Source organism: Fundulus heteroclitus, chromosome 20 (genome assembly GCF_011125445.2).
Source record: "Fundulus heteroclitus isolate FHET01 chromosome 20, MU-UCD_Fhet_4.1, whole genome shotgun sequence".
Taxonomy (NCBI): domain Eukaryota; kingdom Metazoa; phylum Chordata; class Actinopteri; order Cyprinodontiformes; family Fundulidae; genus Fundulus; species Fundulus heteroclitus.
The window spans coordinates 43,998,611-44,014,727 of NC_046380.1; the positions used below are offsets into that span (position 1 = coordinate 43,998,611).

The following is a 16,117-nucleotide window of genomic DNA, read 5'->3' on the forward strand; positions in this document are numbered from 1 at the left end:
ATTTACTTAGCGCTAGCTTACAGGTCTGTTGTCTGGCCGGGTTGCAGCTTTGCTGATGAACGTGAGCTTTATATTGCTCTGAAACATCTGTGTTGCACTGTTAATTTAGCACGTAGCCCCGTTATGCGCACAGCCTATTTAAAGGGTCATTTTGACAACTTTCAGCGTAACATCACGTTATGCTGAAATGTGCTGGATAAAACCTTGCTGGTTGGAGTTGCTCCAACCAGCCCATTCATCCTCCCAGGTATGTTCCATGTTATTCAGCCTGTTGTGGATTCAGCTGTGTAATTTTTTAATTGGCTTACCAAATGAAATGTCAGTTTTTAGTCTTGCATTAAGTGAAATAAATGGCTAAATAATTGCTTATAGTCCGGTGTGACTTATATATGTTGTTACGACCCCAAAGGTCTAGGGGTCTAGGGGAGGTAACATAAAAGTGTCCAGAGAAAAGTAGTATAATAAAAAAGGTGATTTATTACAAAACGAATGGGTTTTAACAAACACAAAACAATACAACCCAGTTTAACACAAAATAAAGGTCACATAATCTTAACAGTGCTTAGGGTAAATTAACTTACTACATGTTTAACCAAACTAGGAAGCACAACTAATTAAAAATGAGCCCAAAACAATCACAAACACCAAAGGTGGGGGAACAGCTTAACTAAAGCCACTTCCTACTAGCTGTCCCCAAAGAAGGAATGAGTGCTGGAGTCTTTTATACTGCTGCAGGTGGGTCTCATCAGCAGTCAGATTGGCATGGTAGTCCGCTGCTGGTCCAATGAGGTTGCAGCTTCTCTGCAGCCTCCTTACAGCCAATCAGGTAGATGTTACGTCACAGTGGATTTGCATAACAAACAAGCCTCCTGCACAGCCTCCATAGGCCAGGGGCCGTAACACTCCCCCCCTTAAATTACAAAAATCAAAATTTTGTAAATACATAAATCACACACACAAAACGAGTAACACAACCAGCAAAGGTCAGGATCAAACAGAGTGTCACAGCAAGACAGCGAACTAGTGACACATCCTGCCATTGTCAGGTTAACTCGAGTGTTACGGAAAACAGGAAACAAGTAACACAACCAGGAATTGAGAGGCTAGAACAGAGTGCCACGGCAAATTACCAGACGAGTGACACAGCCTTCAATACACAGGTTAACAAAGTGTCACAGAAAACAGGGAACGAGTAACACAACCAGCATTGTCAGGTTCAAACAGAGTGTCACGGCAAATTACCAAACGAGTGACACAACCTGCAATTATCTAGTTAAGCGAGTGTTACAGTAAAACAAAAACGAGTAACACAACCAGCAATGGCTAGGTTTAAACAGAGTGTCACGGCAAAACACCAAACGAGTGACACAACCTGTCATTACCTGGTTAAACGAGTGTTACAGTAAAACAAAAACGACTAACACAACCAGCAGTGTGGCATGCTGCTCAAGAACACAGCGGCCAACCCCTCTTGAGCTTTATCACAAAACTTTTATTGTAACAAAAGTGGCCAGGTGTCCCTAGGCCATTTCAAAGCACCAGCAAGGTGTTCAAATGCTGCAAAATATGAATCAACTTCAGATTCTCTGAAAGCAGGTACTAAAGAAATACACTTACTGATGTCGAATTGCATAGCAGACATGGTGGTGGAACCAGGTATGATAGAGGCAGAAGGTGCTCGAGTCTGGGCCTCCAGCTCAAGTTTGCGCAGCTTTACAGCTTTGTCAGCCTCTATTTCCAGCCTCCTGATCTCAAGCTCCAGCTGAGCTCTTCTGTCCTGGGCTTTTTCCTCAGCCTCCATCTGTAGATGTGCCAGCCTCACCTTCAAACGAGCTCCATCTCGACACTCTGTTTGATCCTGACCTTTGCTGGTTGTGTGACTCGTTTTGTGTGTGTGATTTATGTATTTACAAAATTTTGATTTTGTAATTTAAGGGGGGGAGTGTTACGGCCCCTGGCCTATGGAGGCTGTGCAGGAGGCTTGTTATGCAAATCCACTGTGACGTAACATCTACCTGATTGGCTGTAAGGAGGCTGCAGAGAAGCTGCAACCTCATTGGACCAGAGGACTACCATGCCAATCTGACTGCTGATGAGACCCACCTGCAGCAGTATAAAGGACTCCAGCTCTCATTCCTTCTTTGGGGACAGCTAGTAGGAAGTGGCTTTTGTTAAGCTGTTCCCTGTTTTTTCCTCTTTATGACAAATTGTTTGACTGATGCAACTTGTATACCGGAACGACTCATAGTCTGCAAAATATGGTATTTATGGTTCTAGTGAACCAAAGTGAGAGTCTTATCCCCCTTTCCACTAAAAGCCCTGGGATTTAAAGCCACAGAATTTCTTTCACCTGGGTAAAAGTAATCCTAGGGAATTTAAATGTTTTTTTCATTGCTCAGAAATGCCACAGACAATTTTTTATCAGCCTAATGAGCTGATGAGTACGGGGAAGTTTGAGCAGTTCACATTCAGTCGAGCAGGTGGTGGTAAGAAACCAAATCCAAACAACCAAAGCCCGACTACATCCCTAGCCTTCTATTTTTTTCCAAAATTAGTAAAGTCTCTGAAGTTAGTGGCTAGTTGGACAGTCCTAGGGAACGGTGTACAAGGAAAGTGAAAGTGCTCTATTGGGTCATTAATACTCTATTAAAATATTTATCTCACAGAACTGCAGTGAAACATTTCAGAATTATTGCCTGCATCAACTTAAAATGCCAAAAACTTCCATCGAAAAATATGACATCGTATATTCTGGTACTTGCAGTTATTCACCACAAACTACCTAAACGCTTTCTATTCAGTGTCAGCTGCTGCAAGCAGATAACAGGTAGCAGGAGTGCCTGGCCGATTCAATACTGCAGTAAAGGGGGCCTTTGAAATTCAAAGCCACAAAACTCAAAAAGTACTTTTTGTGACAAAATTAAGAATATAAAAAAGGCATTCTGCCTTTACTGCTCCTAGTGGCGGAATGCCTTGCTTTGTGGCCCACAACCTTGCCCCTTTAACAATCCTAGGGAGATGTGAAAAGCACTGCATAAGACCCAGGACCTTTTACCCATGAAAAGTGAATCTCTGGGAAAAGGAAATGACCCAGGTAAATTTGTAGTGAAACACGCCCTGGCCTTTTCTAAGCCCAAGGTCTTTCACGAGCACTGTAAAAGCGCCTGTTGTGCACAACTAGAGAAAGCAGAGAACACTGGTGAGCCCCCCAGGATCAGCCACTTATCCAAGAGGTCACGGTTAAACACAGAACAACATCTAAAGCAAGCTCAGCAGGCCTCACTTGCAGTACAGTACGCTTAACTCTGTTAAGGTCAGAGATCATGATTTAACAATAAGAGAGAGAGACATGGCCTCCGTGGGAGACGTCCAGGGCCAAACGTGTTGCTCACCCTAAGGAACACTAAGGCTCATTTTGCATTCATCAGAAAACATCCTGATGATCCTCTAAAGATTTTGGGAAAATATTTTGTGGACTGACAAGAAAAACGTGGGCCATGTCTCCCTTCGAAGGCCGCATTTGTAGGACACTGACACCACAGCAAGGTGACAATGGCCGTCAGCTTCAAGGGCTCCTCCAAATTGTCCCCTGATATGAAGGGTTAGTGTGTATCCATTGTGCCCCACCCTATGAAGTAAGGTCTAGACCAGGGGTTAAAGTTCTCCATCGGCACGACGGATTTCCGTCATTTGGAAATTGAGCGCAAAAAGTCCCGTCTAGACTTTTTATTCAAGGTTTTAAACTAAAGCTGCTCTCAACCAATGAAACCTGCAAGACCCGGGACATTAGCCAATCAGAAAGAGAGTAGGGCGGGTCTTTGTAAAGCAGACATTGCCAGTCTGAGATTTATCGGTGTTCAATCATTTTAACTTTTGGGAGAGCATTTTAAACTGGCCACAGATGGTATGAATGAAAGCAGAGGTCAAAGGTTTTCTTTGGATTTATGAACCAGCAGGTCAGAAAGTTCAGTGGATTGAACAGCTGACAACAACTTCCCTCGGTAAGTGTGTCTGTCGCTGCTCCTGCAGTTAATTAATTCATTATTTCCACTTGTGGCCACGCCGTCTGTCTGCCTTTATTACCTGGCTTCGAGTAATTTAATTGATAAACGCTGCGACCAACCAGGGATCTCCTCATTATTCACTGTTATGTTTTATTTAAAACACAAAGAACAGTAACGTGCTAGCTCAGGCTAATTTAGCATGACCCTTGAAGAAGAAGGCTCTGAATGTGAAACAATGCCCCGCATTTAAGTGGGTTCGATTTGGAAAAAGTAAAAAAAAAAAAAAAAAAAAACTTGCGCTGCTCTGTAACAAAGAAGGCCGAGCTGCAGTCATCAGTGAGAGCTGCATCGGCTGTCAGTCAATAAGCAGCAGCATCCACCTCATAAGCAGCTGAACCAGGACACTCGTTAAATAAAATCACAAGGATTTTGATGCATACAGATTATTAAGAAAACTACGTCAAAAAGATAAAACAAATAAACTCCAGCTACAACATGGACTGGAGAACGGGTTCTAACTGGGTGAGGCCAGAGAAGGGGGATTCTCAGAGAGTTTTTAAGTTATTTTTTACTTTTACATGGAGTGGAGCGCGATGTGAAGCAACACTGTAGAAGCAAGTCGCACCAGAATCAGTTGAAAACGCCTCCTGTCTGTGGATTTATGGACTCCATTTTACTCCAAGCCAAAAACACCTGCCAGACATACAAGATACAGCAGCCAAGATAACCTTCAACAGTAATTAACTTTTTTAATAATTTATTTCCAATTAAAATTATTAATCTTTAAAAGCAAGTTATGTTTTTTTCTGATAACCTTTGAGCAATTTTATTAAACTTCTTAAAAATGTAACATCCCGTCCCTCTGTTGATTTTCAATACCAGCTTTTCCATACAGGTGTTACGTCAAGCCGTATATGATGGGAAACGTGGCTTGACGTAACACAGGGTTTGTGGGGTGGGTGGGGGTCCGTGACCATTTCCAGGTGCGGACACAGGGATTATCCTGGACAGCTTTTCATTCACTGGGCTAAAATATAAAATATAACCGTTTTATTAAACTTCGAAAAAGTTAAATCATGCCTTTTTATAAACTGGCATAGCAGAGACTGATTACTGTAATGTGCAATCTGTGTCAAATTAAAATGTATGATGTCATCATAGTGTTGGTTATGTGTCCCTCTTTGTCCATGGCTGTTGTTGGCCTAGTATGATCATAGGATTGATTTATTGAATGTGACACGGAGCCAGTGGAGTTAATGTACAGAAGTGAAGTAGATGATGTAATGATGCAAACTGCTGTCTTTTGAACCAGCTGCATTGTGATCATACAAGGTCAAACACAGCCTTGGAAATGCAGGACACATCACCAACACTATCATGACATAATACATTTTAATTTGACACAGATTGCACTTGACAATAATCAGTCTCTGCTTTGCCTGTTATTGTTCACCCATTAATCATTAGTTTATAAAAAGGCATGATTTAACTTTTTTGAAGTTTATTAAAATGGTTATATTTTAGCTCAGTGACTGCATGGAGATCTGTCCAGGATGAACCCTGTGTCCGCGCTCCACTTTAACTTCATAAAAAAACTCTGAGAATCGCCTTTCTCTGGCCTCACCCAGTTAGAACCCGTTCTCCAGTCCATGTTGTAGCTGGAGTTTATTTGTTTCATCTTTTTGATGTAGTTTTCTACACAATTCTGTAAGCATCAATATCCTTGTCATTTTATTTAGTGTCTGGAGCGCAGCTGCTCATCAGGTGAACACTGCTGCATACCGACAGCCGATGCAGCTCTGCCTTCTTTGTTTCAGAACAGCGAAGGTTTTTTTTTTTTTTTTTTTTTTTACATTTTCCAAATCGAACCCAGTCAAATGCGGCACGTCGTTTCACATTCCAACTCTTCTTCTTCAAGGGTCATGCTAAATTAGCCTGAGCTAGCGCGTTACTCTTTTGTGTTTTAAATAAAACATAATAGCGAATCACGAGGACATCCCTGGTTGGTCGCCGTGTTTATCAGCGAGGGAATAAACGCTGACAGACGACATGGCCACAGGTGGAAATAACTCATTAACTGCAGGAGCAGCAACAGAAACGCTTACTGGGGGAAGTAGTTGTCAGTTGTTCTATCCGCTGAACTTTCTGACCTGCTGGTTTGCATTAATCCAAAGAAAACATTTGACCACCGATACTTTAATTCATACCATCTGTGGCCAGTTTGAGATGTTCTTCCAAAAGTTAAAATGATTGAAGACCGATAAATCTCAGACTGGCATTGTCTGCTTTGCAAAGACCCGCCCTACTCTCTTTCTGATTGGCTAATGTCCCGGCTCTGCCAGGTTTAATTGGTTGAGAGCAGCTTCAGTGTAAAACCTTGAATAAAAAGTCTAGACGGGACTTTTTGCACTCAATTTCCAAATGACGGAAATCCGTCGCAGCAACGCAGAACTTTAAACCCTGAGTTAGACACTGTCGTCGGACAACATGCAGTAATATATAGATGTTTTAAATCAGGTTGGGTCCAGATTAGCCAGCAGGTGGGTCCGGATCCGGACCCTGGTCCGCTAATCCGTGACCTCTGGTATAGACTGTCCGATTTCACAGCCAATCATTTCCACCCTCTGCTGTCAAGGTAGCCTCTGAAGGAAACTTTGGACTCAGCTAAAGCGTCGACACGATGCTGATTGGGATTATGCAACGTCTTCTTAAACCGGTTGTTCGTGCTGGAAAACCCTTCTGTGTGACTGAATAAATGCTATTCAACAAAGAGTGGCCTAAGACTCCCCAACAGTGATGTAGGAGGACCATTGAAACAACCTGTTTTAGTGGTTATTACTTTTACAAACAGGCCGGCTTGGTTTGGATATCTTTTTTCCCCTTAATAAATAAAACCATAATTTGAAAACTGTATTTTACTCAGGTCTTCGACATTACAATTTGTTCGACGGTATGAAATATTTAAATGCAACTAGAAAAACAAGACAGTGGTGAGGACACAGTATTGTATGTACTGCTTGTGTATGACTGGGTAGTATATCACATATACTTGCTGTAACCTATGCTGTTGTAATGTTTGAGATTTGCATGATTCTCATGCTGCTGCCTGCAGCCTAATACACACACACACACACACACACACACACACAATTAAACAATTAGTGTAGTAGGAAAAGACTAGATTTCAAAATATTACAATGTTTTGATATAACGTGATACAGCATTATGTTATTAGGTTTAGATGACATCCCCAAGCCTGATTGGTGTACGGTGAGAATCCAATCTTACAGACACCCAGTGATGTTTCCTCTTCTGTCCTCCTTTCCAGTCTTCAAACAAAGGGACTGAGCTGGGGGCTGCTGTGCCACACACTCCCTCGAGACACAGAGAAGAGCTCCAAACCGTCCCGGTTTTTACACAGACGCAGGGCCAAGATGGCAAAGCAGCCGGCGATGGAGCTGCTGTCAGAGACACCTGTTCTGTCCCACAAAGGTAAATTGCTTCCTGCAAAAACAAAAACAAAAAATCATCAAACCAGTGTAATATGCGTAGAAGACAACTTTGTACCTGATCTATCTAAATAGTGCAACAAATTTTTTTCATTTTGCTGTTACAAACTAAACATTTAATGGAAATTTAAAAAAGAAAAACAACCTCATTAAGAACATGAAACCTCATTGGTCAACACATTTTGTCCAGAACTATTCAAATGCAACAAAAACTTTTGATTTGTTAAAATCTTTATTTAACAGATACAAGTATAAGGAGACATTGTCAGCCATTCCATTCCCTATGTCCCTTCCTGAGCTCTCTGGATATTTTACCAGCATGCTTGCATAAACCGGTTATGAAGCATTATTTGTTGAAGTGGCAGATCAGCAAGATTTTTCTCACAGATGATGTCCACATAGCTATTCATTACTTCTGATAATTTTTTATTATCAGAAGTAGCCATCTATTGGATCCTAATATCTATTCCTCTAATTTGCTGATCCCAGTATTTTTTAAACTGAAGAATCTTCTTTTTCCTCTAAATACTATTTAGCTTATAAACCACATTCTCAAATTTAAGTTCCTATGAAAACCTAATTCTGTTTTTAATAATCTTTGATTTACATATCTTCTACAATTAATAAAAACATGTTCTATTGTTTCTACATCATGACACCAACTACAAAAACCAGTAAGATGTTTCCCCATTTTACAAAGAGTTCCATTTAAAAAAAACTGACCGGTTCTTATTCTATTTTTAATTATTTCCTCCCTCCTGTTTATTCCTCTAATCCTTACTACATCAACTGTATTTTGTATCCTATGTAAGTGCCTTTCATTTATTTCATTATCCCACCTACTTTTCCATATCTTCTTGCTTTCTCTCCAAACTATACTTTTGCCTTCAGATTTGGATAACTGCTGACATATCAATATATTTTTTAATAGCCTCCTTAGCCAACTTATCTGCTCTTTCATTACCCAAAATACCTACATGTGCAGGGGTCCAAAATAATATTACATTTTTATTTTGTTCACATATTCTATGATGAACAGCCATAACCTCATTATATACTTTGATGATTATTTGTACATCCCTTTTGAATACTCAATGCAGATAATCACTGCAAATTATTTTATTTATATTAGTATCCTTCACCCATTCTCAAGCTAATAATATAGCACATAATTCTACTGCATATATACTGAGATAATTAGATGTTCTTTTTGAAATAATCTTTGTCAGGAATCACCACAGCTATACTAGTTGCTTCACTCTTTGTCTTTTTATTTTCATGTATCTATGTCTACATGTGTTGTCTTTTACTTTCCTGTATCCGTTTATCCACTTGTGTGTAAATGCACCCAAGCAATAAAAAAAATTGGTAGAGAAATTTTACTCACTGCTGCTTTTTGTTTCAGACTATGTAGACCACTGTTTCGAGATGCTGCTAGCAGAACTGTCCGTCTGTCCGTCTTCTTCCGCTTATCCGGGGTCGGGTCGCGGGGGTAGCAGCTTCAGTAGGGAGGCCCAGACATCCCTCTCCCCGGCCACTTGGGCCAGCTCCTCAGGAGGAATCCCAAGGCGCTCCCAGGCCAGCCGGGAGACATAGTCCCTCCAGCGTGTCCTGGGTCTTCCCCTGGGCCTCCTCCCGGTGGGACGTGCCCGGAACACCTCACCAGGGAGGCGTCCAGGAGGCATCCTGACCAGGTGCCCGAGCCACCTGAACTGGCTCCTCTCGACGTGGAGGAGCAGCGGCTCTACTCTGAGTCCTCCCCGGATGACTGAGCTCCTCACCCTATCTCTAAGGGAGAGCCCAGACACACTACGGAGAAAGCTAATTTCAGCCGCTTGTATCCGGGATCTCGTTCTTTCGGTCACGACCCAAAGCTCGTGACCATAGATGAGGGTAGGAACGTAGATCGACCGGTAAATCGAGAGCTTCGCCTTTTGGCTCACCTCTCTCTTCACCACAACGGATCGGTACAGCGCCCGCTTCACAGCAGACGCTGCACCAATCCGCCTGTCGATCTCCCGCTCCATCCTCCCCTCATTCGTGAACAAGACCCCAAGATACTTAAACTCCTCCACTAGGGGCAGCACATCCTCCCCAACCCGGAGAAGGCACTCTACCCTTTTCCGGTTCAAGACCATGGTCTCGGATTTGGAGGCACTGATTTTCATCCCGGCCGCTTCGCACTCGGCTGCGAACCGCTCCAGTGAGAGCTGTAGAGCACGCCCTGATAAAGCCAATAGGACCACGTCATCCGCGAATAGCAGAGACGCAATCCCTAGAAATTCTGTCCGTAAAAGTTATGAACAGAATCGGTGACAAAGGGCAGCCTTGGCGGAGTCCAACTCTCACCGGAAACGAGTCCGACTTACTGCCGGCAATGCGGACCAGACTCTGACACCGGTCGTACAGAGACCTGACAGCCCTTATTAAAGGGCCCGGTACTCCATACTCCCGGAGTACCCCCCACAGGATCCCTCGGGGGACACGGTCGAATGCCTTCTCCAGATCCACAAAGCACATGTAGACTGGTTGGGCAAACTCCCATGCCCCCTCCAGAATCCTGCTGAGGGTATAGGGCTGATCCAGTGTTCCACGGCCAGGACGAAAACCACACTGCTCTTCCTGAATCCGAGATTCGACTATCCGACGGACCCTCCTTTCCAGAACCCCAGTCTGCCAATCCAGGGGAACTGCCCCCGATGTCCACGCAATGTTGCAGAGCCGCGTTAACCAACACAGCCCCACAACATCCAGAGCCTTAAGGTACTCCGGGCGAATCTCATCCACCCCCGGGGCCTTGCCACCGAGGAGCTTTTTAACAACCTCGGCAACCTCAGCACCAGAGATGGGAGAACCTGACCCAGAGTCCTCAGGCTCTGCTTCCGCAATGGAAGACGTGTTGGTGGGATTAAGGAGGTCTTCGAAGTATTCCGGCCACCGAAACACAACGTCCCAAGTCGAGGTCAGCAGCACACCACCCCCACTGTAAACAGTGTTGGTACTGCACTGCTTCCCCCTCCTAAGACGCCGGATAGTGGACCAGAATCGCTTCGAAGCCGTACGGAAGTCTTTCTCCATGGCCTCTCCGAACTCTTCCCACGCCCGAGTTTTTGCCTCGGCGACCAGCCGAGCTGCCTGCCGCTTCGACTGCCGGTACACATCAGCTGCTTCCGGAGTCCCACAGGCCAAAAAAGCCCAATAGGACTCCTTCTTCAGCTTGACGGCTTCCCTCACCGCTGGTGTCCACCAGCGGGTTCGAGGGTTGCCGCCGCGACATGCACCGACAACCTTGCGGCCACAGCTCCGACTAGCCGCCTCAACAATAGAGGCACGGAACATAATCCATTCAGACTCAATGTCCCCCGCCTCCCTCGGGACGTGTTTAAAGTTCTCCCGGAGGTGGGAGTTAAAGCTCCGCCTCACAGGGGACTCCGCCAGACGTTCCCAGCAAACCCTCACAGTACGTTTGGGCCTGCCCGGTCGGACCAGCTTCCTCCCCCGCCATCGGAGCCAACTCACCACCAGGTAGTGGTTGGTGGAGAGCTCCGCCCCTCTCTTCACCCGAGTGTCCAAGACATACGACCGCAGATCAGATGAAACGACAACAAAGTCGATCATTGAACTGCGACCTAGGTTGTCCTGGTGCCAAGAGCACATATGGACACCCTTATGCTTGAACATGGTGTTTGTGATGGACAATCCATGACGAGCACAGAAGTCCAACAACAAAACACCACTCGAGTTCAGATCAGGTGGGCCATTCCTCCCAACCACGCCCCTCCAGGTCCCACTGTCATTGCCCACGTGAGCGTTGAAGTCCCCCAGCAAAACGAGGGAGTCCCCAGGAGGGGCGCTCTCCAGTACCCCCTCCAAGGACTCCAAAAAGGGTCCTTGGAGGGGTTACTGGCATCTGGGTACTGGGTACTGCTAGCAGAACTGGAAAAAATAAAAACTAAGCAGGTTGATGCAGCATAAGAGCCCCGATCACTGACAAGTTAATTTGTGAAACCAACAAAAGATGATGCCATCAATCTCTCATTCAGTCGATTTTGAAAAAGACCATGAAATTACTTTATTAGTAATTGCTTATATTACATAATAACCACAACAATTTTGTTTACATGCATGTTTTAGATTTTATTCTTTCAGCTTGGGTATTTTTTTTTAACTGCCAACAGGTGACCTCTAAAGGTAAAATCATCTTCATGTCCTGGGGGTGGGAAGTGGGTCTTATACAGCTGACTGCACACGAGGGTATCACAGCCCTGGTATCTTTGCCTAAATAGTCCCAACACCATCTCACAAATTGTCTATAGGCTATATGCCTATACTGTTGCTTGTATTGGGACCAAGCAACCTGCAATGTCCAAATATTTAGACACACCACTTCCATGCCAGGATGGTCTGTGATACAGCCAGGGATTTCTCCATCCATATCCTCTCTGGTTTCTTTCATCTTAGCAACAACCAAGCTGATTTCCTGGCAACAGATGCACTCTCTCACAGAATCCAGGAACACCTAAAAAATAAGATTGATTAATTGTATACGAATTACACACCGTAACTGATTTACTAAATTCACTATTAATGCATTTATGGTAAGTTGGAAATGGATTTACATTAAGGAAATTTAGGCCTCAATATTATTTGGTGTATATTTTTGATATATTATTATTTTTGACTTTTGTTATACTAGTATGTAGGTTGGCTAAATATTATTATATATACCGATACTGTTTATAAATTGTTGTCAAGTGATTCTTTATGATAAGTAGCACCCTAATCATTGGGCCTAACTAGGCCATGGCATAAATTAATTTTTAGTTGTGAATAAATGCTCATTCATTTTAGTGATAAATTTTGTCTTCATCTCTTTATTTAAGATAAGATAGACTTTATTGATCTCACAGTGGAGAAATTCGCTTGTCACATCGGCTCAATAAAAGTGACAAAAGTTGGAAAAAGACCAATTATCTTGGCATTTAAAATAACACAAAACAGCGCAAGAAGACCTCGTTTATTTATTTTTATTTTATAATTTTGTAAACAGCTGCCGATTAAACTAAATGTTACAACCTTGATATGATTATATGCGTTGTTTTACTGAAAAATCAATAATAAGCGCCATGAAAACGGCTGCAATGCGTGCTCTTGACAAAGCGGGGGTGGGGGGCAGATTTTCACAGGGGAACTCAATTTCGCACAACACCGGCATTTTGGACATTAAATATGTATGGTGCCTAAAAGAAAATGTCAACATACAAAAAAAATATTTGAACTGCGTAGTTAAAAGAAAAAACGTGTCCTACCATTAATCCAATCTCCCGACATGCAATCTCCACTCCTTGTCCAACTCGCTGTTGTTTGTCCGCTGCCTTCTCTTCGTCTGAAACGTCTGGGTCGAACATGTGAGGCTTGAGACACAAATATTCTTCCTCCGATACATCAGAATGGTCACCTGGTAGGAATCGCTCGGTTGAAGTCGAAATTTTGCTTTCACATTTCTCGTTTTGGCTCTCGCATGTAGTGCTGTAATCCGCCATGTTGAGATCAACGTTCACGTTCTCACGTCACAACTTCCGGGTTGGAGGGCCCTTGACAAGTGATCAGAATATTTTCCGATTTTCTCTTAAATGTGAAAAAAGTATTAAAAAAAATTTGGTGGTATATTTATTTGTTCATATTTTGCTATATATATATATATATATATATATATATATATAGATATATATAGATATATATATATATATATATATATATATATATATAGATATAGATATATATATAGATATAGATATATATATATAGATATATATATATATATATATATATATATATATATAGATATATATATATAGATATAGATAGATAGATAGATATATTAGTGCTGTCAAACGATTAAAAATTTTAATCGCATAATGTCGATAGTTAACTCGAGATTAATCGCAAATTAATCGCATGTTTTATCCTTTTATTTCTGAAAGTGTAATAGCCTGTTTGGGCATTTTAATATGCAATTTTGCAATAAATGACACTAATAAAATACATGCTTGTACAAAAAATATTTTAATTTTGTTATTTTTCAAGCACTTTTCAGAATTGGAATGAAAACATCCTGGTGCCAAATGTTAAACTCTGGACTATAATGGCTATATGACTAATCATGACGCCCTGATGTTTACACATTTGTGTAAACAAATGTGTAAATACATACCTGTTTTCATGCCGATATATTTTCTTTTTTTACAAAAATAGACATGGTATTATGCATATACATATAAATTAATAAAAATTGTACATTTCAATAAAGTCATAAGTTTTTTTCATTTCTTCACTCTCTCTCTCTCTCTCTCTCTCTCTCTCTCTCTCTCTCTCTCTCACACACATCTAATTCTGAGCTTTCACACCAACAACAATATTTTTGCTTGCTGTTTCTATCCATATTCATAGAGTTTAAGCCTGGAAAAAGATTTTAAATTTCCAGGTCATTCCAGTCTTACACTTTGCTTGCAACTGGGCAGGAGCTCAGTACCCTGAAAGAGACTGTTTAGCAACTGTTTAGTAACTCCAGGTCCTTCGTTTGGCAACGTGATTCATCCTTGGTTTGTCAAGTACAGAGACAACAAATTAATAAGCATTAAAGTACGGTTTATGGGTTGGGTTTCTGCAATGTTATCAGCGTGTTAAAACTTCATATTCAGAACCAATGTTTGGTGCAGATCAAAATGGTGATCTGCACCAAGTAATCTATTTTCAGCAGTTATCACCGGTTATTGCACCGTAAACTGCAGAAAATACGTGCAGAGTTGCTCTGTCTGCCTTTACTTCCGTCGGCTCCTATGGCGTAGGGATATTTCAGCTGGATACACTCAAATGTAGTGCAGGCAGGTCTCTTAATAACCCGTATTTCGTTACTTATTTTAGAGCCCACATAAGCTATTTCACTTTCAGAAACCTGCCCAAAAAACCGCAACCCGTCCGTGACTCATGAAATTTAGAAGTGCTTTTAGAAAAAAGAAGCCCAAAGTCGCATGTGTCGGAGGGTAAAAGAAACTCACTGCGCTGCTTCATAACCGGTTTAAGGGTGTTTTCAGTGCATTGGTCCTAGTGTACTTCACATAGTAAATATGGCTGGGCTGTTTGATGGGAATCTCATCGAAGCTGAATGTTAATGTGAGCTTTACCTAAGTCGAATGCTGCATAAAGACCACATAATGTTGATAATCATTTAGGAACCCATTTTTAAAGAATTAACACAGATAATACCGACATGTTTGTTGTCAGAAAATTACTGCCATTTCCCTGCATAAACACCTTTCTTCATGTTTCAGTCCAGTCCTTAAAACTCCCACTCAGTCCAAACCACGGAGATCCAGTGTAACAGCATCCCGCACTGCCTCCACTTCCAATAGTGATGCCCCCGGTTCTACGATGGATGACTTTGAGGACCTGATCAACCAGTTCACTGATGACCACCTGGAAGAAGATGTGGACCCAGCCATTGGAGAGGACGACCTGCTGCAGGAACTGTCAGAACTGATCGATAGCTGAACGAGTCATCCACATCTTTAACCTGCTGTCATCACTTTAGATTTACACACAGTGGAGTGTTTCAAATATATATTACAAAAAACTCAACTTACTTTAAGTATTGTCTTCACATTTGTTACATTTAGGACATCTTGTCTCCTCCGTTCTATTGGATGTCCTGCCATGCGGGACTTGTTTCTCTGGGACTGTTGTCTAACCTCCTTGCCTCTGACAAGTTATAAAAGAAAGAAAAAAAAAGATGTGTTTCTAGAAGCTGTGGTTTGTCAGGAATTCTTGTAGGGAAACAGCATTTTCAGGAGAGGCCCTATCTGTATACTGTGTATGCAAAGGGAATAGCAAGTTGAATATAGAACTAGTGAACATCCCTGCACTTCTGGTGGAATCTGTGTTTTTCTTCTGTCTGTGTCCCAGCGGATACCAATGTTGTTGCTCGTCCAATTCCTGTATTCTGAGCTGCAGTGTTTTTACCTGCCAAAGCTCCCTGTGATGAAACTTAGCATCAGAGTGGAGGTTTCATCTTTCAGACATTTTCCATGTCTGGATTTGATCATGTTGGACTGAGATGTCTTATCCTGAACACTGTCAAAAACACAATCCTACAACGTATACTTTAAAAATTAATACCTCAGGGAGTCTGTGTGACGTTTGTACGTTCTGTAGAAAAAAACATTTCTATTTCATGCATCAGTTTTTTGTCTTTTTTTTTTTTTAGGATTGGTCGATATTTGTTCTGGTAGATGATGGAACTGGTTTTATCCTTGTGTGTGTGTTTGCTCTTCCCGTTGTCATCATCCTAAAGTCATTCATGTAAATAAAAAAGGCTTTTAATGAAAAGTTGGAGTAATGTTTGATTGGTTCCAGTTTACAACAATGCATTGCACTCACTTTGGTACAATGTGCCTACCTTGATACACTTCAAACGTTTCCTCGGTAACAGATTGGGATGAAATTTAGAGCAAATATCAAAATAGTGGTTCTCTCTACTTTTTTTTTTTTTTTTTTGTAAAAATTCCTGGATTCTCTCAGCTGTTTCTTTTCCGTAGAACTCCATGT

General features: G+C 42.0%; 1 protein-coding gene across 4 annotated transcripts in view; it reads left to right on the forward strand.

Moving 5' to 3' along the window:
* The window catches only part of zc3h11a (zinc finger CCCH-type containing 11A), a 36,802-nt gene extending 20,904 nt beyond the window's left edge, over positions 1-15,898 (forward strand). For all 4 annotated transcript variants that reach the window (XM_036152193.1, XM_036152190.1, XM_036152192.1 and 1 more), the window contains 2 exons: positions 7,333-7,496; positions 14,845-15,898. In XM_036152193.1, the coding sequence (XP_036008086.1) occupies positions 7,333-7,496; positions 14,845-15,064 (384 nt within the window). In that variant the 3' untranslated portion in view covers positions 15,065-15,898. The remainder of the gene's footprint in view (positions 1-7,332; positions 7,497-14,844) is intronic.
* Positions 15,899-16,117: the final 219 nt, after the last annotated feature.